Source organism: Eleutherodactylus coqui, chromosome 4 (assembly GCF_035609145.1).
Source record: "Eleutherodactylus coqui strain aEleCoq1 chromosome 4, aEleCoq1.hap1, whole genome shotgun sequence".
Classification (NCBI taxonomy): Eukaryota; Metazoa; Chordata; class Amphibia; order Anura; family Eleutherodactylidae; genus Eleutherodactylus; species Eleutherodactylus coqui.
Window position 1 is genome coordinate 209,249,630 of NC_089840.1, and position 25,392 is coordinate 209,275,021.

The window sequence follows — 25,392 nt, forward strand, 5'->3', positions numbered from 1 at the left end:
ATTCCATGACATTGAAGGAAAGATGAAAAAGTGCGACCCCTTAGTGATGGGACCATATTATACCCTAGTGACCAACCAGTTTTTCAGTTTTTTTTAGCGTTGCATTCCAAGAGCCGCAACTTTTTATTATTTTTTTCATTGACATAGCCGTGTGGGGGCTTGTTTTTAGCGGAACTGTACTTTTAAAGACATCATTTTGGGGTGCATATAATGTATGTATTACTTTTATTAATTTCTTTTAGGGGAATTTGGAAAGAAAAATTCCGCCATTGTTTTCTGGATTCCTTTTTTATGGCGAAGAAATAATGTGATAAGATTATTCTCCCAGTCAGTGCGATTCCGATTATACTAAATTTATACAGTTTTTTTTTGTTTTTCTGTTTTTGCACACTAAAAATATTTTTCGTCTCTGCATTCCAAGAGACAATTTTTTTAAAATGTTTTAATCGACAGGGCTCCATCAACAAGTTTTTTTTCGGGATGAACGCTAGCCTTTATATATCCCATTTTTGGAAACATCTTTTTTACTTCGTTTCTTTAGGATGGAAGAGCCAGGAGCAGGAACTGAGCTCCCGCCCCCTCTCTGTCTCATCTCCGCCCCTCTGCACTATTTGCAATGAAAGGAGGCGGGACGGGGGTGGGGCTAAGTTTCATTGCAAATAGTGCAGAGGGGCAGAGAGGGTGTGGGAGCTCAGTTCCTGCTCCCGGCTCTTCCATCCACCCCCCCCTGCAGATGAGGACAACGTATATCGGCTCGGTGTGAAAACCGAGCCGATATACGGTCGTCTGAATGCGCCCTTAGATAGCTTTTTTTTTTTTTGCTATTACACCATTTTTTAATGCATTTTTTTCTATCGCCACATTCATGGACCCCTAACATTTTTCTTTTTTTGCGGACCAATGGCGCAGATTTTGTCTCCGTGTTTTTTTGCGGAAATACTGCGGAGTTTGACGCAGAGTTTTCCACCATGATTAGCATTTCCATTACATGTGAACATACCCCTAGGCTAACTTCACCTGGCAAGCGCGACATTGGGCTGTGATTCACCAATATGCAATTTTGCTGCAGATGCGAGGCATTTTATATCAAAACCGCCTGGCATCACTTGAGAGAAGAAGTGATCCTCCACCACAGTTGAGGATCGAGGAGTTTCTCCCATTATTTTCACTGGGGAGACCTTGCACCTAGCACACAATGGACGCTGAGATGAGAAAGCGCACCAAAAGATAGGATGTGGTAAAAAAAAATCGCTCATGTGTATGATCCCATTAACAAGAATGGGGTTCATATTCGTGCGTCTCGCAATGCTTACAAATCTCTCACGATTTTGTAGCCCGTGTGAAGCCGACTTAAAGGAGATGTCCCGCGCCGAAACGGGTTTTTTTTTTTTTAAACCCCCCCCCCGTTCGGCGCGAGACAACCCCGATGCAGGGGTTAAAAAAACCACCCGCACAGCGCTTACCTGAATCCCGGCGGTCCGGTGACTTCAATACTTACCGCTGAAGATGGCCGCCGGGATCTTCTACCTTCGTGGACCGCAGCTCTTCTGTGCGGTCCACTGCCGATTCCAGCCTCCTGATTGGCTGGAATCGGCACGTGACGGGGCGGAGCTACACGGAGCCGCTCTCTGGCACGAGCTGCTCCATAGAAGAAAGCTGAAGACCCGGACTGCGCAAGCGCGGCTAATTTGGCCATCGGAGGCCAAAAATTAGTCGGCTCCATGGAGACGAGGACGCCAGCAACGGAGCAGGTAAGTATAAAACTTTTTATAACTTCTGTATGGCTCATAATTAATGCACAATGTACATTACAAAGTGCATTATTATGGCCATACAGAAGTGTATAGACCCACTTGCTGCCTCGGGACATCTCCTTTAAGGCTGGATTCACACGAACGTATATCAGCTCGGTTTTCACGCCGAGCCGATATACCTCGTCCTCATCTGCAGGGGGAGAGGATGGAAGAGCCAGGAGCAGGAACTGAGCTCCCGCCCCCTCTCCGCCTCCTGCACTATTTGCAATGAAAGGAGGCGGGACAGGGGCAGGGCTAAATTCCGAGAATTAGCCCCACCCCTGTCCCACCTCTCCCCAGTGCAAATAGTGCAGAGGGGTGGAGATGAAGCAGAGAGGGGGCGGGAGCTCAGTTCCTGCTCCTGGCTCTTCCATCCTCCCCACCCCCTCCAGATGAGGACGACGTATATCGGCTCGGCGTGAAAACCGAGCCGATATACTTCGTGGGGATCCAGCCTAAGGGCTCATGTCCATGGGCAAAAGAAGAATTAAAATCCGCAGCAGATTTTAACTGTTCTCCTGCCCGCGGATCCGCACCCCATAGGGATGCATTGACCACCCGCGGGGTAGATAAATACCCGCGGATGGTCAATAAAAGTGATTTTAAAAAAAATGGAGCATGAAAAAATCTGGACCATGCTCCATTTTCGTGCGGGTCTCCTGCGGGGACGGCTCCCGCGGGCTTCTATTGAAGCCTATGGAAGCAGTCCGGATCCGCGGGAGACAAAAATCAGATTTTACTCACACGCTCCGCTTCTTCTCTTCGCCGCGGCGCCATCTTCTCTCCGTCGCGGCCGGATCTTTCTTCTTCGGTCAGGCGCATGCGCGGGGCACATCACCGACGTCATCATGCGCATCCGCCGGGCCGAAGAAAGAAGATCCGGCCGCGACGCAGAGAAGATGGTGCCGCAGCGAAGGAAGTATCCGGAGCGGGCGGGAGGTAAGTTTATTCTTATTTATTGTTATTTTCAGCGCTCATGTCCGCGGGGCAGGAGGGACCCGCTACGGATTCTCCATGGAGAATCCGTAGCGGGCCTGATTTTCCCCGTGGACATGAGGCCTAAGGCTGCATTCCCACGAACGTATATCGGCTCGGTTTTCACGCCGAGCCGATATACGTCGTCCTCATCTGCAGAGGGGGGAGGATGGAAGAGCCAGGAGCAGAAACTGAGCTCCCGCCCCCTCTCTGCCTCCTCTCCGCCCCTCTGCACTATTTGCAATGAAAGGAGGCAGGACGGGGGCAGGGCTAAGTTCCAAGAATTAGCCCTGCCCCCGTCCCGCCTCTCCCCATTGCAAATAGTGCAGAGGGGCGGAGAGGAGGCAGAGAGGGGGCGGGAGCTCAGTTCCTGCTTCGGGCTCTTCCATCCTCTCCCCTCTGCAGATAAGGACGACGTATATCAGCTCGGCGTGAAAACCGAGACGTTTTACGTTCGTGGGAATGCAGCCTAACATGGATTTATTTGCACGCGCAACATGCAGAGAATAGAACCCATTAATTTTAATGTTTGTTTAGATTTCTGTATTTATACAAAAAATACACCATGCTCTATTTTTCTGCATATTTGCGCACCAAAGGTCACCATAGATGTCAATGGAAGATGCGTGCAAGTGTGTAATTGCACAGGAAAAAGAACGCATCTGGAACTCATTAGGCTAATTAGTCATTTTAATCGGTGCTGTACTTTTTGCACTCACATGCCTTGTGGGTGCAAAAAGTACATTGTTCATTCCGCAAGTGCGCAGCGCTCAGGGGTCTGCAAATACGCACACGCCCATGCCCATGCAATGCCAACCATGCTGATGAAAGTTGTGTCAGGGTCCCACATACTGCATCCAGCCCCCCTAGCTTTGATGGGAGACCCTCTGTGGGGCAGGCAGCACTGTATATATCGTATTAGCTGCGCTAGAAACAATCCTCCATTAATGAATAAACATGGAGCTCCCCTTTAAGATTCTTTACTGCGGCCTTCCCTCCAGCTAATGGTAGAGCCAGTGACAAGAGGCGTGAAGAGCCGCTGCTAGGTACATCACGTGGTGCTCTGGTCAGCTGACCGGTCACACGGGGACTCTTGACGTCAGCTTGTGCCCACCCCTAGGAGTCACGTGACGGCGGCAGCGGGTGGAGCTGTGCGGTCGGTGCGGAGGGTCTGGTTCGGTCGGAGGGAGAAGATGGTGAGTGTTGTAGGAGGACGCCTCGGAGAGCAGACTTCTCCAGAGCCGGGGGGCGATGGTAGACAGAGCAGCGTGCGGAGGAGGACAGCCCTGGCTGAGCTGAGGCCTAGTGCGGCCGGCCGGGCTGAGCTGTCATAGTGCTAGAAGTGCACAACTTCCCATAGACATGTGATGAGTGCGGGGGGCGCTGTGTGCAGCCGGGCCTGCTGAGGAGCCCAGGTAGGTGGTGGCTGCACCCACCGTGTTGGGCAGGGAGCCTCGCTGCGGACACTCGGGCTTCCTCTACTGCTGCGCTCTCCAACCTGTAGCTCGCGCTGCATGCTGGGAGTTGTAGTTCTACCACTGCAGGCTGGTGGTATACCTTATTACTGATCTCGCTAATGGGCTTAAACCTGCACACTTATCTTTTTAAGGTGGTGGCTTGGCCGATTACTGACAGGCTCCTGCTCTAACAGCCAGGAGCAGGGGAACTGCAGATCCTGGCGGTTTAACCCCTTACAGGCTGCAATCAATAGCAACTGCAGCAGATGACAGGGGGAGGGGGCACCTTCTGTCACCCATCAGCCCCCTGCAGTGCGACCACAAAGGGTTCCTGTGACAGCTTGCAGCCTGACAAGGCCTCCATGTCTGGTTTAACTCAGCCTATTAGAGTTGCCTCTTGTGGAGTCTTAAAGTCTGCTGTCATAGGCTTAGTAGAGTGCAGTACATAAGTAATGCAGTGTACTATCCTAGTGATCAAACCACGGCATTTTTCAAGTCCCCTTCAGAGACTAAAAAAAAGGTGTGGAGAAAAATCAAAGTTTTTAATTTAAAAAACAAAAACAAAATACTTTTTTTTCCCCCTGGAACAAAACCCTTTTTTAAATAGATGAAATCATTCTTAAAAGCAGCATATAACATGTATAGTATTACCTCATTCATAACAATCCAGACAATGACAATATTTTGTTATTTATCAGGCATGGTGGACGGCACAAAAGTTATTTTAAAAAACTAACGCCACGATCTTTTTAAAAACATTTTTTTATCTTGTCCACCTCCCAAAAGCATAAAAACAATCCAAAAGTCACATGTAGCTCAAACGGTACCAATAAAAACTACAACTTTTCCCACATAAAACAAGACCCCACAAAGGTCTTCCGGAAGAGTAGAAATACTATATAGGACTTAGAGTGTGCTGATGCACATTCAATTGTTTTTCTTTAAAAATGTCTTTTTATTGTGCAAAAGTAGTGAAAAATACTTAAAAAATCTCTCTAAACTCGGGTATAACAGTCATCATGCTGATCCTGATAAGTTATTTTTACCGAGTAGTGAAAACAAAGCCTCAAAAATGGTGGAACTTTGAACAATTTTCCCACCTCCCCCCAAAAATGTAATAAAAGTTCTACAACACATTATATCTACCCCAGAGTGGTGGCATTTAAAAAAAAATGCAAGCTCACCCCCCCCCCCCCCCCCCCAAAAAAAAAGAAAACTCGTACAGCCATGTCAGCAAATTATGGCTTTTACAATACAGTGCTGAAGATCGCTTGGTCCTTTAGGCACAAAATAGGCCAGTCACTTAGGGGTTAAATGGTGCAGTATAACTTTGCGCTGTACCATTGGGTACCTCATAGTTACAAGTCACCTGACCTCTGCTCCATATGCCCAGTGCCTACTCCACTACCTTGTAGCCTTGACCTATAACGCCCCATAGGAGCTGCGTCGCTACGCACAAGATGCCCGGGTTTGTTGGTGTCCATCTAGCTCAGGTCTACCCCGCTGTGACGCACTTCCTCGCTGACTGCATCAGGTGGCTTTTTGTGCCCTCATATCAGTCAAAAACCTTAATATTCACAGTAAGACACTGTGCCACTTCACATGGTTCGTTATGGAAGGACTCCGCCACTTCCCGATTCCAGAACCAGTTTGCACAAACTACTAGGATGTCTATAAGAGTCCAGCCTCCATTTGGCTTAATGCCTCAATATATTACTAACAGTTCGAGCCTCTGTTAACTCACTGCTGTCTGTATGACTGTTCCTACCCCTTCTCACCTAAAAGCAGGCCTGCTGACTCTCTAATCAGTCCCTAACGTTGGCGGCCCTTGACTGACTCGGTGTCAGGAAGCGTCACCCTGAGCCACGTGTGCTGCTCCCGGTCCAACTGTCCCTCCAGTTTGGGGCTATAGTGTTGCTGCTTTCTCTTGGACTTCATCCAGTCAACCCTTCATCCAGTCAACCCTTCATCTTGAACCCCCAGTCATTAGGGCCCTTTCTTATGTCCTGGGGGCTCTCCAACATGGAGACAGCATGGCACCTGCAGTCAGCGGCCTCCGCCACTTCACCTGCGCTGTGCCTGGTTAGTGGTGAAGGGGCACTCCAGCTCCTCAGTCTGCAGCTGATTCATCAAAGACAACCCGCAGAGTAGTCCTACTAAGTTAGTCAGGTGATTGGCGGTAGTGCAGCTCCTGGTGTCCTTAATAATAGGCTGTCAAAATCCCAAAGGCAAAACAACCATTTAAGGGCTCATTAATCTTGCTGTAATTTGGGGTTGTCCCAGTATTTCATGGTCAGCACATGTCACCATAAACCTATGAGGCTGTTAACATGGTCATTATTTCACACGGGCCGATATCCAAACAATTGTATGGTAGAATCTGGCAACCATTGGCTACCGTGGGAGGACGGGGTTTCAGCCACGTGTGGCAGGAGACCGTATATCCTAATGAAGACCTCATGGCAGCTTATTTCCATCCACTCTGGAGCCAAACTCAAAAACTGGACGATTGGGCTAGGGTTGCACGGTGGCTTTGGCCGTGCCACAAGTCATGCAGTCGGAGATTGCGGTGTAGCCCAATCAAGGCCTGATAAAAGGTCAGGTAATATGTTGGGATGACTACCTTCCAATAGGCGGCGCTGTGAGGAATCATTCCATAACTGATTTGCATAACTCCCAGTGAGCATTGCATGGCCCCTACATGATTGGGGTGGTCTCCACAAGGAGAAACATTGGCCTCCCAAATTCCCAAGTATGTAATGCATAATCTAGGCCAGTGTTTCCAAACGCCATCCTCAGGGACCCCAACAGGTCATGGTTTCAGGGTCTCCTCAGTATTGTGATGTAATTATTGTCGGTGCCTCATATATATATTTTTTCTCCCTCCGGCCCGCTATCTGTGCAGCCGGACATCCGTATTGGGGTCGGAGCCGGAAGTGTAATAGAAGACAGTGCTCACGTTGATTTCAATGGGAGCTGAGCCTTTCTAGTACATTTTCGATTCCAACCCTTATGATTGCACCTGGTCTCGCTGTGCTGCCAGCGGGCTGGGAGATCAGATGATTGGTGGGGGTCCTGATTGGCCAATCATCACCGATCAACTATTAAAGACCTGAGGACAAGTCATCATAGTAAATGCAAGCGAAACTGCTTTAAAATGTGAAAGGTCCCTCTAAAGCCGGTTGCACCTACTTTGGCCAATTCCGTTGAAATCATCAAGTCTGAGAAGTAGCCCCTCCAGTAGAGTGCAAGATCAGATATGTGAGCGGTGTTTGTCATGCGGTTCCGCAGGCAACGAGATTTAATCTTAGTTTCTACATTAGCAGAAGAATCTCTTCCAGCATTCCTCTGATTCCACGCAGAGCTTCAGTCTCTTCAGGATTACCCTTCACAGATTTCATAGCTGAGAAGTGCTTTATAGCATTTATTACACATACTAATGTTACATGTTAGTTCACTTTTAACCCCTTAGGACATGGCCTATTTTGTCTGTAAGGATGCAATGATTTTTTAGAGATCGTCACTCTTTAAAAGCCATAACCTTCTTATGTTTTATCGCCGCGGCCGTATGAGGGCTTAGCTTTTTGTGACGTGCTGTAGTTTATATTGGTGCTGTTTTTGTGGTGCATATAATGTACAGTATTATAAAACGCTTTCAATTTTTGGGAGGACAGGGAGAAAAAATACATCGATTCTGTTGATTCTGCCATCATTCTATGTGTTTTCCACTTTTGCACATTAACCCCTTAAAGGGGGTGTCTCACGCCGAAACGGGTTTTTTTTTTTTATTCAATAGGCCCCCCGTTCGGCGCGAGACAACCCCAAGGGATGGGTTAAAAAAAAAAAAAAAAAGTTTTACTTACCCGAATCCCCGCGCTGCGGCGACTTCTTCTTCCTTTACCAAGATGGCCGCCGGGATCTTCACCCACGATGCACCGCGGGTCTTCTCCCATGGTGCACCGTGGGCTCTGTGCGGTCCATTGCCGATTCCAGCCTCCTGATTGGCTGGAATTGGCACACGTGACGGGGCGGAGCTACGAGGACCAGCTCTCCGGCACGAGCGGCCCCATTCACCACACAGAAGACCGCACAGCGCAAGCGTGTCTAAAATCACCAGAAGACGGCGATTTTAGATGGATCCATGGCGACGGGGACGCTAGCAACGGAGCAGGTAAGTGTATAACTTCTGTATGGCTCATATTTAATGCACGATGTATATTACAAAGTGCATTAATATGGCCATACAGAAGTGCTTAACCCCACTTGATTTCACGAGACCACCCCTTTAAGGACACGACTAGAGATGAGTGAGTATACTCGCTAAGGCACATTACTCGAGCGACACAAGTATCTTCCCGCTCGTCTCTAAAGATTCGGGGGCCGGCGGGAAGAGCGGGGAGGAACGGAGGGGAGATCTCTCTCTCCCTCTCTGCCCCCCCGCCACAACTCACCTGTCACCCGCAGCGGCCCCCGAATCTTTAGAGACGAGCGGGGAGATAATCGGCTAAGGCACTGCTCGCTCGAGTAATGTGCCTTAGCGAGTATACTCACTCATCTCTAGACACGACCCTTTTTTTCCAATTTCGTTTTTCCCTCCCCCCATCCCTTTAAAAAAATAAAAATAAAAAATCGTAACTCCTTTATTTATCCATTGACGTCGCTGTATGAGGGCTTGTTTTTTGCGGAACGAGTTGTATTTTTCAATGGTGCCATTTAATGTACCATATAATGTACTGAAGAACTTTAAAAAAAAATAAAAATTCTAAGTGGAGAGAAATGCAAACAAAAACAACATTCCGCCATCTCTCAGTGCGTCCTGTTTCTACGGCGCACAAACTGCAACAAAAATGACGTGATAACTTTATTCTATGGGTCAGTACGATTACTACAATATTAAACTTGTATAGGTTTTTTTTGTTTTGTTTTTTGACATGTTTTACAATTATTTTCCGCCGCCATATTCTGCGCGACATAAATTTTATTTTTTTATTGACAATGTTGTGCGCAGGCTCATTTTTTGCGGCACGTCCTGTAGCTTATGTTGGTACTATTTTGCAATGCATACGACTTTTTAGTCGCTTTTGATTGCATTTTTTTCTGGCAGACAGGGTGGCTGAAAGTGCATTTCCGGTGGTCGTTTTTTTTTTTTCTTTCCGGGCGATGCTCGGGGATTTAAATGTCGCTGTCAGAATTGACAGTGGCACTTAAAAGGTTAATAGCTGCGTATGAGCGGGTGCCTGTGGGTTTCAGCTGATGCCTGCGCTCTATGAAGAGAGGTTGCGCCGTGATCTCCAAACATATCCCGACGCTGCAGGATGTACACCCTGGAGCGTTCATTTATTTATGTTTTGGGAATTTTTTTGCATCGCTGTTTTGTAATTCCCATAACTTTTTCGTTTTCCATGGACGGAGCTTTATTAGGGCTTGTTTTCTTTGGATGACTAGCTGTAGTTTTTATTGGTACAATATTGAGGTACATGTGCTTTGTTTTTTTTTTCTTTTTTTCCATCACTCATTGCATTTGTTTGGCAGGTGAAATGAACGAAATAGGCATTTTGTCTCCGTTTATTTTTACAATTTCTGCCTTGCAGATTAAATGGTGTTCAATTTATTGTATAGGTTGTTATGGATACAGTGATTCCAAATGTGTGTGTTTTTGTGTAAAGAATGAAAAGAAAGGGGGGGGGGGAGGGATTCACAGAGAAAGTGAGACGTTTTATTTATTTCCTTAATGTGGTATTTGGTTTGTTTTTTGTCTACTTTTTTTTTTTTTTTATGTCCCTGTACAGGACTTGAACCAAAAATGCTATGCTCACATTGCAGTACTTCTGTATTTTATAGTGGAGGCCCGACACGTAACAAAGGGAGCGCACTCCCACTGTGAACTCGTTACATGCTGCAATCAACATTGATTGTGGCATGGAAGGGTTGATCAGTATTCTCACCGATCCCCGCTGTTGCAATGGGAGGCTGGCTGTTAGTCACAGCCGGCTCCTGCTGCATAATGGCTCACCCTCATGGGTGTACTTGGATTTCGTGGCAAAATTCAAAGAAGAAAAGCGAGCTTGAACATGTAGGAGACAAGTCAAAGTGTAGATCAGTGAAAACTTGTAACCAACGTAATTAATAAAGTTAATTATTTTTTAATCACCATGATGGTGCTGGAGAACTGGCTATACTGTATCTATTGGATTAATTTCATGGTGCTAGAGAACACTCTATTTGATTGATGTAAGAGTGCTAATACACGAATGCTAGCACTCGCGTTTTCCTGACAATTACGGGGCTGAACCTGCAGATACAGCCCAGCAATTAGTGCTGTTACACAATTGTTAACAGTGCTCATGTCATAGCACCCGAACGGGGGTGTTAAACAAGCACCAACAGGCGACTTGCTGTTAATTGCCCAACTAAAGGTTCAGTCTGGTAATTAAAGCAATCCTGTGGTTTTGGTGCAAAATTCTGTCCCGAGACTAAAGGGAGGGGTATATCAGTAGATTGGCTGCAGTCGTTGTTCTCGCCCATTGTCTCTGACCTGCTGGTTTGAGATCCTGGTTTCACCTGGCCAAGATGACCGCTGCAATTTTCTAGGTATCTTAGAGTACACTGTATACTGCTGTCTGATTGGCCAGTGCTGATCATGTGAGCAACACGGTCCATTCAGAGAGCAGGTATAGTGCATTAGTGGTCTAGCATTACCAATGTACTGGGGGATTAGGTAGTCTGAAGACTGTATGCCATCTTGGTCGGCTGACAATGAAGTCCAGAACTGGCAGCAGGCAATATAACTACCCTACCCGGTCCTAGGTCTGAATGTTATCCTGAAACCAAAGTGTCGCTTTAACAGTAAATTGCAAGCATTAGCCGCTCGTTTAATATTACACTGATACTTAATCTCCCTACAGTGTTAATGTGAGGAAAATTGAGGCTTCCCGGGTACAGCGCCCGTCTTTGCAATCGGCACCACTTCTCTAAGTTGCCACATAGTACTAGTGCAGTTTTGCATTTCTTCCTAGTGCTGCATTAGGTTATGTCTACTAGCACCTGATTTGTTACAGAAATGTCCATAATCCATTCCGTACATATGAAATTAGCAAATACAAATCAGCAGTGTGCGAGGATCTCCATAGGCCACGCTCGCACCTCCAGGATTCGGTTAGGAATCTGTAGCAGATTCTGCATGTAAATCCTGGAGGAATCCTCCTTCTTTCAGTAAAGTATGGGATTACAGTATTTTATACCCTATTCACATGTGCCATAAAAAGAAAAATCACAGATTAATGCATGCGCTATTGATTTTCTTTCAAAGTGTTTTTATTAACTTTTTTCATAAGTAGGATGGAGCAGCGGTCTCGCACGTGTGGCCACAGCTCCGTTCATTCTAACTTCACTGTGGGGGGGAGAAGCGACCCCCACCACTACTGATGAGAAAAGGAGCACACGGGACCTCCATTCTCTGGATCGGTGGGAGACCCCTACTAATCAGACTTCTTACCGAAACTGTTGATGGGTGACAAACATGTCCCCTTTAGTCTGCAGCCAGTCCATAGTATTGGTGTGTAATCTCTGTTGGGTTTCTATAAGTGGCTGACTTGTTGATATTAACTTTTCTCTCTTACTTTCTGCAGAGTTTTCTGAGTGGTTTATTTGGTCCAATTTGTGAGATTGAAGTTGTGCTCAACGATGCAGAAACCAGGAAGCTTTCTGAGATTAAAACTGAAGAAGGCAAAATTGAAAAACATTTCTTATTCTATGATGGGGAGTCAGTAGCTGGGAAGGTAAGTCCTTCTCTGCATTGTGCCGCTATGTGATTGCTCGTGATGCCACCTTCTCTACCAACAGCGCTCGTTCTCAAGTTTTGATCCCTGCATTGTGAAAGGGAATGTAACAGTGCATAGTCTAGGTATATGTAGATATACAAAAATGAGGCTATTGGGACCACCACAGAGTTCCCCAGGACTTGCCTCGCATTGTTCTGCTCAGTTGACCAGTTTAACAAATTGGTAAGTTAAAGCAAGGGCAACACTCTTTAATGCAATTATGTGAGACCTTGCACAATGGTATTGATAAATGTGGCCCATTGGGTTCCCACATTCTGTGGGTCTATACACCAACATGCCAAAAGTCATGGGATAGCAGTATATGAATTGCTTCTGAAGTGGCGTGACCTCAGGTAACAGCTTGTGAACGCCCCACCTGTAGAAGTTCTCAGATGTTATCTTGTGAGTGAGGTTGAACACCGGCCAGCGTGCTCATGGCACAGTGAGTCAAATTGTCAGAGTTCGAACAAGTTGTGATGTTGGGTGCCAGACGAATAGGACAACCCATCTCCGAAATTGTGTGGGCATTTAATGTTCTTTCATCCACAGTGTAACTTGTGTACTCGGAATAAGATCAACACCCATGGTGGGCAGTGCAGCGGTTGCCCACGGGTGTATAGTGATCGTGACTGGCTAGAATTGTCCATGTGAACAGACAAGTGACTGGCAGAAACTGCATCCATATTCAATGTAGGAGGGCCCACACACGTATCCCGCAGACCCTCCAGAGTACCTCTGACACCACAACACCAAACACAGCACCTTAGTTGGACTTGTGAGGTTACTAAGGAGACCCTAGAAGACTGGAAACTTTTGTGGTGAGGTCTGATGAGTTACGGTACCAATTGTTTGGGGCTGATGATGGTGTTCATGTGTGCCGCAGACCCCATAATACCCATGGATCCCAGTTGTGAACAAGGCACTGTGCAGGCTGGTAATGGCATCATAGTGGGTTGGGTGTGTTCTCCTTGCCTGGGTTGGGTCCACTGGTCTGCCCAAACACATCATTGACCGATGCCTGCTGCTGTTTGCAGCCCCTCATGGACTTCACGCACCCGCACAATGATGGATTTTCCAGCAGGATAATGCACTGTCATCAGGCCCAAGTTGTCCACAGTTGGTGTGAGGAGCATTTTGGAGAGTTCCTGCATTGGTTGCAATAGGATTCAATAACTTTTTAATAGTTTTTGCATCACTTTGTTCCGAAACCCATAGCTTTTAATTTTTCTGTTAATGTTGCTTTATGATGGCTTGTTTTTTGCAGGAGTATTGTGGTTTTCATTGGTACTTTGTTGGGGTACATACAACTGTGAATTTTTATTCAATTTTTTGGATGGGAGCGCGGGAAGAACAAACATTCCCCTGTTCAGGGATGCCAATGGACAGAGGGAGCTGCTTCTTGCTTATTAACCACTTAGATGCTGCAGTCACTATGGAGCGTGGTATTTGAAGGGTTGTCTCCGATCCTGACCGTTGCAGCAGGATGTTGGCCTCCTGAGGGGTCGTCTTCAATACCGGTAGTTGCAGCCAGCACCCACCTGCCAGTGTTGGAGAGGGCACAACTTCTGTGCCCATAACATCACATACATTTTAAAGTGCATTGTTGAAAATGTACATCAGATGTCCCCAAGGGGGTAATAAGACCTTATGAACATCAGTGGCCTTTTAGCTGGAATAGTAATACTTTGATCTTCTAATCACATTCAGTCTAGTATAAAAGATGGCAAAGTAGAAATACTCTCATGCAGTCAGTGGGTTTAGCTCTTACTATACAAATTTTCGGTAAACTACTTTTAAAAGGTGGTTTTTCAGCATTTTATAACATCTGGATGTGGGCTCCAAATGCAAATATCTGTATTATATTTATCAATTTCCCTCCAATTCCCAGCTGTTCTGTTACTCCTCCACGCATCATGAGCGATGTGGTCAGTAGCCAGCATGGAGTAGCAACAGGAGTGGTAGGTGGTATGTAGGAGTGTCAGTATATTGTACCAGTTCTCATTGAAATCAGTGTGTGTGGCGCTTGTAATTGCAGGCTGGGGTCCCTTTGATTTCAATCAGAGCTGCATCGGCCACTACACAGCGGTGTAGTAGTGCTTCCACTCTGACCCCGGTGTATCCCGGCAGTCGCTGCCTGGACAACCCCTTTAAAATCCTGGAAACCCCTTTTACTTGGCAGTTAGCGATGGCAGAACATAAACCCTGCTGCTTGATAACATCACTTAAAACACTAGTTCTTGAGGCACTATTACACGGGGCTAAAATTACAGGTGCAACCTGGCAATTGGCTCTGAATCACTAGTGCTAGTGGCATTGCGCATTATAGCCACCCAAATCGGCACTAAGGGCGGTATTTTGTATTCCATCGGCAGTACACTTTCCCATATTGGCCAATGACTGTGTTCACGTGGGCAGATTTTTGCGCTGTCTGCGTGAAAATGCTTCACTAGTCAGCAGTTAGGACGGATTGACACTGCTTCAAGTAGGGAAGAGAAAATACGTCTTTGCTGCGGTCGCACTATATCGGCTCAGCATTGCAGGATACATTACCTACTGAGTAGCTGTCTAATGCATTAAATGTCTGGCGGAATTCCTGCTGTCATCTTAAGAAAAATGGCAACTAAAGTGTTTTCTTTTTTCCAGGTCAATATAGTCTTTAGGCAGCCCGGTAAGAGACTAGAGCACCAGGGAATACGGATCGAGTTTGTTGGACAAATTGGTGAGCTGGCATATCATCTGTTCTATAGAACCCTACTGCGGAAAGGATGTGGGCAGAATCTGAAATGTATCACTACTACAGGCGGGGGGGAGGTTGAAACTTGTGAAAAAGTTCTAAACTTCTTGAAGATTTGACAGCAGATTTCCTCTAAAAGAAAAAATATATATTCACCGATTCCTTATGTATGAAAACTAAAAAGCATTTATACCCGGGATTTTTTTTGTGTTTACAGCAATGCATGTTGGTGTTTTTCAGGCAGTCACAGGACTGTATCAAAGACTTGTGGAAGCCTAGTTGTACCTTGATGCTTTGTTAGGGCTACATGTATGCCACATTCATCCACTGCAGACTTTACTTAGTGTTATATTGAGGGCTCCATATTGTGATCAAACTGGAATTTGCATATGGCGACAAGCATTTACATACTTGTCGCCATTTGCAACAAGTCTTGCCCCACCGTACCTTGAAATTCCCTATACATCTGCAGACTGTGTGGCACTGCGGGGGGTGTGTATACCACAATACAGCTGCAGCTTCCTGCCTCGATCACTGTTACAGGCCCACGGTGGGCTTCGCGTCACCTAAAAATGCCTTCGGTCTTCCTGCAGCGCTTCCCAGGGGCCATCCTGCAGACACACATCGGCCTGCTGGCCCTCCATGTGCTGAGTGTGGGGGGACAGCTGACGGACGCCTGTGAGGTGGTGAGGCTTGAGACCCTCAACTGAAACCAGGGAAACTAGGATACCAAGCTATATAATTCAATTACGACCTTTAGGACCAAGTACAGTAAACATGATACTTGGTCCTGGGCTTTAATTACAGCGCTGGATTAACCCTTTGCAATCCAATTTTGGATTCAGCGTTTTCTAGGGGGCTTTCTCTTTCTGCCATTATACAATGGCGCCATCTGCTGGCTAGAGCCAGTACTGTGGTATGTGACATGCTGGAGAGGCCCCCGACAACAGAGCGGACAGTAATCTACAGTAAGAATAATCTGCCAGATGTTTTCTGACATCGGAGCTGTACAGCCTTCAATCAGAATGTCTTTAGACGTCAGACAGTGGATTGGAGAGGGTTAAAGTTCCTGCAATGTAGCTGGAGCAGGTCGGGTCCTCCGCTGTTGGTGAACAGTTGCTACTGTGGGTTGGGATGTCAATAGGGCTAACTCGGTATTGCAGTGTAACGTTTTTTGTAACTGAGGGAATTGGTAGAATACGTATTAGATCTATTTTAAGGTTTTTGGCCCTTTAAAAATGCCATTTTATAAAGCCTGATCTAATCTTGTATCCCACCAGCAAGTCTGGATTGTGCCTCTAAATTTACTGTTTTGAATATCTGAAAGTACTAGAAATAGTTTTTTTGTTTTTTTTTTGTGTATTTTCATAATTTGTATCAGTCTTCATATTTTTTGTATCTTTTTTTTTTTTTTTTTGTTCTAGAACTGTTCAATGATAAAAGCAATACACACGAGTTTGTAAACCTAGTGAAAGAATTGGCGCTGCCTGGGGAGCTGACACAAAGCAGAAGTTATGACTTTGAGTTCATGCAAGTGGAGAAGCCTTACGAGTCCTACATCGGGTCCAATGTAAGATTAAGGTACGCATTGTAATGGAACGATCAGTGCGGATACATGACTCCTGCAGTAACAGAGTATTGCAGTGGAAGCTTTGTTTCATGTCTGCTGTATGAATGAGACTCCTGTGCGCTGGTGGATGTCCTCAGTTGTCATCTGTCTTTCAGGTATTTCTTGAAGGTGACGATTGTGAGACGTCTGTCGGACTTAATAAAGGAATACGATTTAATTGTTCACCAGCTTGCCACGTACCCAGATGTCAACAACTCTATTAAAATGGAAGTTGGGATCGAGGACTGCTTGCACATAGAATTTGAATACAACAAGTCCAAGTGAGAGCTCTGCTTTATTATCTTATTATATTACAATATGCTAACGCTTGTATAATTCCTTAAAGACACAGGGTTTAGTGTTTTTTTTTTTTTCCTTTTTGGCAATTCCTCCTCACTTAAAAAAAAAACAACTAAAACCCTTATTTATCCATTAACTAACTTAGCTGTATAAAGGCTTGTTTTCTGTGGGACAAGTTGCATCTTTCAGTGGTACTATGTAATGTATTGGCGTGAAATGGGGGCAGAGGGGAGCGCCAATTTGGGGGAGTTTGTGTGTTTTTGAGATTTTATTGTACATATGACAAAAGCTTTTTTGTTTTGTTTTTAATTTTTTTTTGTTTAAAACTGATTTAAATTTTTTTTCTTTGTCCCTGTATGGGACATAATTTTTGCGATGATTTGATCTCTGCTGCAATCTATCAAGCGACACCGCAGGCATGACTTCACAGGCAATCTGCAATGGCGGCCCTGGGGGCTTTCTGAAGGCCTCCAAATGCCATGGCAAAAAAAAATGCACTCCCCTGAACTCCGCTCTCGATTATTTAAATGCCACTTTCGGTATTCAAATTTAAGGGGTTCACAGGCACGATCAGCTGGAGTACTGAGCGCCGTTCTTGCGGGCGAGAGTCAGCAACCACCTACATTGTACAGAGCGCGATTGGCTCTTGAACCTCCATGACATAACTGTACGTCATGGAGCCATAAGGGGTTAAAGGGCCTTTTATACAGGCCTGTTTGGGAATTAATATTTGTCCAAACATTCATTCTCCCAATCATCTGCCAAAATCGCCAAAAATAATCTGTCGGCGGCATGTCTTCCTCATATAAATGGAGATCTGCTGCCAACAACAGTGGACTTGTATGCGCCTGAACACTCGTACTGACGGGCACATACAGCAGCACCAATCTCTCGATGTAAATGGGAGCTGAACAAGCACCGATCATTCCCAGCAGAGCGTCTGCCAGTGTTAAAAGGAGCTCAGACCTAAAAGCTGTGTGATCGGTTGCTATAGTGTATTGGCTGTAAGCAGCTAATATCTTGTTGGGGGTGGGTGGGGGGGCGGTGTGGTGGTCTTTACTGATCCCTGGTCTAGAGAAATGCCTGCTCCTATTCTCACTACACCTCAAGTCTTGGGACCCTCCAGGAACATTTCCATACATTTGTATCCTTGCAGCTCAGGTGATTAAACTTCTATAGTTAGTTCTCTGGTTACAATACTACCCGGTTTTGTGGACTGCTTCAGTTGTGGGTGGCTTTTAGAACTATTAGTTAAATACTAATGAACAGCTTGTTTAGCACAATGGCTCATTGTGTTTAAAACATGCCACTATGAGATTAAACTATGCCCTATGTATGTGAATAATCCACTGGAAACTGGCATCTGTGGCTTAGAAATGTCACTGTATATGGGCATTTTTAATGTCTTCACGCTGGCATATGCGCATATCTCAGCTCAATGTGCGTCCGCAGGGCATGGCTTTTTGGGCACAGGACACAGCTATGCTCCGATTTTCAATGGCTATTTAGCCTGTGTTCCTTTTCCTATGGAATTGCACGGCATATTGCGCATCTCCTTAACTATTGCACCCCTACCAACCCCCAATAGACTTTTATATGGACCTTTGGTGCACAACTACACACATATAAAGTATGCTGTGTCTTGTTTTTTAGGTGCACAATAAAAGAAATGTGAACAAAACCATTGAAATTAATGTTTTGGTTTTTTTTGTTTTTTTTTCTATTCTCTGTGTATTGCGCACGCAAATACGCCCATGTGAAGGAGCCATTTAAAAGGGGGTATACCAGCTTTAGCAAGTGATGACAAATTGCTAGGATAGGTCTATGCCCTCACTTACTGATTGCGGGGGTGCAATTGCAGGAAATACAAGAAAATGAAGGGGCCAAGTCTCCTTATTCTACCAATCATCACGGAGTCCCCAAGCCATCAGATCCCCATTAACCCCTTGGTGGCTTCCAGTGCACACATATGATGGGTGTATGGGGGAAGTATATCTGTTAATTTCTTAAATTTTTCCTGAAAGCCCCTTTTTCTATTCACAAAAATAAAAAGAAATTGCAGAGTTGCATTTTTCCCATTTCACACCACATACATTGTATGTTACATTAAATCGTACCATTGTAATATACTCCTCCCCCAACCAACCTCCCTTGGCGCTTTCAATGGAAAAATAGTTCTGATTTTTGGAAGCGGGGAGACGAGCACAAAAGTGAAAAAATGCCTGTGTTCTTACGGGGTAAATCAGCATATCCTAGCAACTTGCATTCACTTTATACCTCTGAAATTCCAGCATATCCTAATAATAAGCAATTTGTTTTTTTGTTTTTTTTTTTGTTTTCTTTTTTATATAAAGGGGCTTTCTGGGACTTTAGCATTAACCCATTATCCTTAAGATAACTTAATATCAGATTGGTGGGATCCAACTCCCTGCACCCCTCCTGCCAGTTATTGATTATTTAGCAGGCATGACTTTGCACATGTTGTAGCCGCTGCCTTGTACTTCATCTCAGTCCTGTTCACTGGATGGGAACGCTCCGTCTGGGGAAACCATGACCAGCGATCAGCCCAGTGCTGTGACTGTCAGCTGATTGGGGGATCCCTACTGAGCTAATATGTATGGATAGGCCATCTCTATTAAAGTCCTAAAAAACTTCTTTAATTCTATTTAACTGTTATTTTATTCTATAGAACTGTTTATTATAGTATCGTCACCGTTTCTGGTTTGTAAAGTTTGTCTCCTGTTTGGCTTTGCAGGTACCACTTAAAAGATGTCATTGTTGGAAAAATATACTTCTTACTGGTCAGAATAAAAATCCAGCACATGGAATTACAGCTGATTAAAAAGGAAATTACTGGAATAGGTATAATATAGTTACTCTAATTTTGAATGTGTTTTATACAGGCTATTAATCCTTGGGGTCTGCTGACCGCCGGACGCCGTCTACAGACTACCTATATGTTTATGTGAGGGTAGTAAGCTCTAACTCCTCATTAGAGATGAGAGAGTATACTCGCTAAGGCTAACTACTCGAGCGAGTAGTGCCTTTGCCGAGTATCTCCCCGATCGTCTCTAAATATTTGGGGGCTGGCGAGGAGTAGTGAGGGAGAGCGGGGAGGAACGGAGGGGAGATCTCTCTCTCTGCCCTTCGCTCCCACCTGCTCACCGCCACAACTCACCTGTCACCTACGCCGGCAGCCGAATCTTTACAGACGAGCGGGAGGGTACTCGGCTAAGGCACTACTCGCTCGAGTAGTTTGCCTTAGCGAGTATACTCGCTCATCTCTACTCCTCTTATAAAGTATAGAAAAACTGGGTGTAGATTTTACAATGGCTCCAACTCAAATAATGTAAAATCTCATGTAGAATTAGTTTTTTGTTTTTTTTGTGGTAACTTGGAATTAAATGGTTATCATCACAAGAATGGGGATAACTTGCTTATCAGTGGATGGGCCAACCCCCCCCCCCCCACCTTCCCCAGAACTTTACCAATTTTGAGATTGCAGTCCTGGCTTGCACACCCCTCTATTCCATTCACTGCAAACTCCTGGCTGTCAATAGGTCCTATTGAAGTGTGTGAGATGTGCCAGGGCTGCAATCTCCAAATCGGGGATGGCAATAACTTGCTATAAGAGTACCCCTTTAAATGTGGGCCCATGGTGCAGTATTCAAGTCCTGTGATGCTTAGTTTCTGGCGATAGCTGATGGGATGCAAGACAAATGTATAATAATTTTCTTGTTTCTTAGGACCCAGTACTACAACTGAGACAGAAACTGTTGCAAAATATGAAATTATGGATGGAGCTCCAGTAAAAGGTATTCTGTTTTATGAAACTTACTTTACATTGTGTTTTTTGTTTTGTCAAATCATTTTTTTTTTTCCGGTCAGTGTTGGTGTCCCTATGATTTTGTGACGAGGCAGAGAGAGCATGCTGGACAGTTGGAGAAGTAACAGTATGACGCCCCTAGAGTCTCGTGACGGGCTCAGCGTGCATCCTGTGTCTCCATGCTTGATGCCAAATCACAAGAGAACAAAATTATAGGGATATTTAAGCTATGATTAGATCTGTTGGTTGCATTAGTTTTATACATTACCGATAAACCATGGGGGAAATTTTTACTAAACACAATATTTCCTGTTGTGGGTTTAGTACAATTTTTTTTTCCCGGGTGCACAGTGCGCTGAATACATTAGAAGGTGCATGCCTCCCCATGTATTAGTTATCACTGTGGCAAACAAATCCTTATTGTGGTAAACACTTGTCACCGTAAGGACCCCCCCCAAAATTTTAAGATTTAACTTTTATTGACTTCAATTAAAATGGCGTATCGACGTCTAGTAATCCTATATGAGACATAAGTCCCACACTAATATAAAAATTAAAATGGCGACCGTTGAAGTGATTAGTCAGATTTACCACATAAATTGTAATAGTATTGGTCTGATAACCCCCTAATAACTAACATTCATGACCTCTATCTCAAGCTGGCATTGGTTAATGATTTTTTTTTTTTTTAAAGGAACGTTTATTTAGCCAAAAGACAAATATACAGTAACAGCAGACATCATAAAGAATGCACACCTTGCTGATACATTACAGTACATGAGAACTGAAAAAAAAAAGGCAAAAGTGAAAACACTGAGTGTCTCGCATATTCGTGTGCATTTCTCATAAAACATAATACTTGGCTGTTCATTTTCACATTTATCAACTACTCATAATGGAACAAACCCAACCAGGGAGGGCTCCTAGTCTGGAGCCCCAAGACACCAGGAGAAAAAAGAAGGAAAAAACAAGACAAAACAACCAAAAAAGGGACAAACATATAGAACAACCCCCCCTCCCCTCCCACCTTAAACAACAACCCTGCGCGACTCTTAAAGAAAAAAAAAAAAAGAATTAGCCTAAACAGTAGATTGGTTCAAGCGAGTATCCCTCACCATATTCATTCCCAGTATCTAGACAGGCATCTCTGCTGCTGTTGCCGGACAGTTCATCCAGTGCCCCCAAACCTTGTCAAACTTCTCAGGACATCCCCTCGCCATATAAGTCAGTTTATACATTGGAAGCACAGAGTTCACCACCTGGATCCATGCGTTTCTGGTCGGCCTACCAGGGTATTGGTTAATGATTTAATAACTTTCCTAACTGCCATACAACTAAGAGGGACCAAATATCCTAAATTTATAGTATCCCTCATTCCCCATCAACCTCCCCATGTATTAGGTGCATCTCCTGCAGTTCTGTGTGTCTAGACAGGAATGTATGTCAGGTCTGACGTGGCGTGCATATCCTGTCTTAGGGTGATGACATCCCCCTCCAACAGGCCCTTTCCACTTTTCAAAAAGCTGCTGAGACCAGTGCAAGCTTTTGTGCCACGTTTGCACAAATATTTGTGCCAGAAACTAGTGCAACAAAACCTTTTATAAATGTGCCCCTATGTGTCGAGTAAATCATAGTCATTTTGTGCTGTTGACATGCAGATGTTGTATTACATTGCAAGAGGTGGGGAATTTTTTAAAATAATCCCTTATGTAGAAACTTTTTTTCAGAATACAAATGGGCAAAATGCCAATAAGTGATGAAGGGAAATGGGGGACTGAAAACTACAGAAATCAAAATATGGTAAAAGGAAGAGGGATGAAGAAATGTTACAATAACACAAAACCAACTAAAAACTTATCACTTCAGTGTAACCAACATGAGAGTATCACTAACGGACCTTTATATATAATATCCTCATAGAGAGTTGGGGAAGGGAGCAAGAAACTTGGGAGAGCCAGATCAATGGAGAGCTCTTGGTTCATGGCATTACAGCCATAAATCTAGAGGTGCTCAGGTCACTATAGTGTATGCATTAGGAGGAGGAAGAGAGAAGACACAATCCAAATACACAAACACTTGGCTGAAACTTATGTCGTCCTAAACAGTTTCAGCATTAAGTAGACAGTCTGTTGGCCTCTAGATGGCGCGCTCTTTTAAATGAGTGCCATATGTCGCCTTCTGCAGATGCTGAATTTCTTTGACCCATTACAAGATGCATGGGGGGTGGGGGTGAGTGCTTCCGAAGGCGTGAAATTAACGAGCAGCTATCAGAAGAAATAATGCTGTTGGCTCTTTTGGGACAGATATCTCCATGAGTTTAAGTGGTGAATTTTAACAGCTGAATATCACCTAGATCTGTTTTCTAAGCGCTTTGTTTTTTTTTTTATAAACTTTGCAGGAGAGTCCATTCCTATCCGGCTGTTCCTTGCAGGCTATGACCCCACACCCACAATGAGAGATGTAAACAAAAAGTTTTCGGTGAGGTATTTCTTGAACTTAGTCCTGGTCGATGAAGAAGACAGAAGATATTTCAAACAGCAGGTAGCTTTTGGTATTCTCTGAAATTCTCATGTGCATTCTCCAATGTGTAGTTGCTTAGCATAAGAACTAGAATTTTTGTACATTTAATCCATGGCTGCTGTAACTTTGCTTCATAGCAAGGTGCACCTATCACATTTAATACATCCTATATTCCCTGCTATACTGCAGGCAGCAAATATCAAACACTACAGGGCAATGGAAACATTACATTGCAGTGGATAATGGTGACTCAAGCCTAGACGTGTGATGGATGGATGTGGGTCTTGGCTCTGGCCAGTAGAAGGGTATCCCACTTATAACTTGGCATTTTGTAGTAGGGCCTTAAAGTTTGTTTGCAGATGCTCTTCATATAATCCGTAGACTTTGATCATTGCCCCTTATGAAGGTTCCTGTGATGGTCTGACTAGCAAACGCTATTGGGTCATAGCATCTTTTATGTGGCAGCCAAAAAAATCACTTCTCTGTTTTACACGGGGAGATATGAGGAAGGAACAATCACATCAGTGATCATTCGTTCCTTGTGCACTCTGAATTGGCCTGTGTGAAAGCTCTTTTGAAAGAGAGGTAGTATTGTCGATTGGCGCTTGTTTTCTGGTTAAATGGGGCCAAGTAAAGAGCATCATAACCAGCAGTTGAGTCTGTAATGGTCTCAGGACGTTGTATCTTCATGTGTTTGCTCATGTTATACAAGCTGGTTTACAGTGGTTGCTTTGACCTAGAAGAGAAAAAGGGCCAGTTTACTTTCACAAACCACATTTTTTTTTTTTAATTGAAGTTTCACTTAAATGAGGGTAAGCTGCAAAACAGACACATCACATGGACAGAGTGGGCCTTTTCTGGATAAAGTAGCATATATTATAATCAACCCCTTTAGGGCTTATTTACGGATAGTGTCTAAAAATTAGATTGTGCATACTTGGACGTAGAATACGTCAGACTTATCACAGTAGCTCTGCTGAATAATAAATCTGTTGAATTTTAAGATGGTCTAGTTGCAAGTCCAGACCACCCTTTAATTGGTTTAGTTTACACACCAATTGCACCAAAATTTTTGTGCAGTTTGGTCTACTCCCCTTTTGTCAGACACAGCAAACCGTATCTGAGACATAGTAAATGTGGCGCAGAGCATGTTGGACACTTGTGCCAGAAAACGTGAGTTTTCAAAACTTAAAATAATTTGTGTTCCAAGTATACTCTACAGCCCGATCTCCCATTGGTGTGGAAAGACGCAACTGCACCGTAGGTGGTAGAGTTGCCCAAGGAATAGTACAACAACCAGCAAGTATCGTACACCGATCCTATTAAACTAAGAAATGTGTATGATACTTGCTGGGCATCAGATGGCCGCCTCAGCAATTGTGTGGCCCAGCACAGCATGCATTTTACTGGAAGGTTCACTTGGAGGCACACTTTCCTTAAAGTTTACAAAGTTCGGATGCAGTTTGTCATTTTAAGACCTAGTGAGTTATACATGGGCTTTAAATCTGAATACTTCAATCTTTTGTATTTCATTTTTCTGTAAAATTTGAACAGGAGATTATTTTGTGGAGAAAAGCTCCCGAGAAGATAAGGAAAAGAACTAATTTTCATCAACGATACGAAGGTCCTGATCCTCAAGCTTCAGCTGAGCAGCCTGAGATTTAGAAGTGTGTACCCCAAAACAGATGAAGGACAGAACCAGATAGGAAAAGGCCAAACCTCCATCAGATCGTCTTCCTTCATCTGACACTGCTGTTCATTGTACCACACTAAACATTCTGCGGGTCTGTATGTAATTCCACTTGTACATATATAAATACCAAGTGCTTTTGCCGAAACACTGGACCTTTCTCAGACTAGCATTTTATATAACTCCTTTAACTTTTAATTTTGGGATTCTGCATATGGAACATGCATCAAGCTAAAAACAAATGTGTCACTGTATTCTCATGCATGTAGGCTGGCGTACATTGAACCCAGGGCCTTATTCTGTATGTCTTCATAAACACGTATTGCATTGTTCATCTTGCTGCAAATCCATTTATATTTGTTTGGAACAGGCAGGTCTCAAATTACTTTGAATCATCCCAAGTCATAAGAATCACTTTAGAAATGAAGGCTTTATTAAACTTTTTGAAGACATCACTGTGTATGCGTCAGTTTTTATTTAATGCTTTTTGTCCCATGTGCCATATCTGTTCTGCCTTTCACCTGTATCTCACACTTTATGTATGTTGATTTGCATAAATGAGACCGGAGATTAGAAATTCATTCAGCAAAGGCATAATTTGCCTTCCATGTAATCCATGGGCCTTTTGAGATACATGGCTAGTATTTGTTTTTGTTTTTTTTGTGCAG

At 44.3% G+C, this 25,392-nt stretch overlaps 1 protein-coding gene across 1 annotated transcript; it reads left to right on the top strand.

The window, feature by feature from the left end:
• The first annotated feature begins 3,866 nt into the window (after positions 1–3,866).
• On the top strand, positions 3,867–25,176 carry VPS26A (VPS26 retromer complex component A). The gene is made up of 9 exons (XM_066600647.1): positions 3,867–3,964; positions 11,854–12,003; positions 14,689–14,764; positions 16,204–16,360; positions 16,505–16,669; positions 19,444–19,550; positions 20,435–20,503; positions 22,913–23,055; positions 24,589–25,176. Exons 1-9 carry the CDS (start codon positions 3,962–3,964, stop codon positions 24,697–24,699), a joined length of 981 nt encoding a protein of 326 aa, XP_066456744.1. The 5' UTR covers positions 3,867–3,961; the 3' UTR covers positions 24,700–25,176.
• Positions 25,177–25,392: the final 216 nt, after the last annotated feature.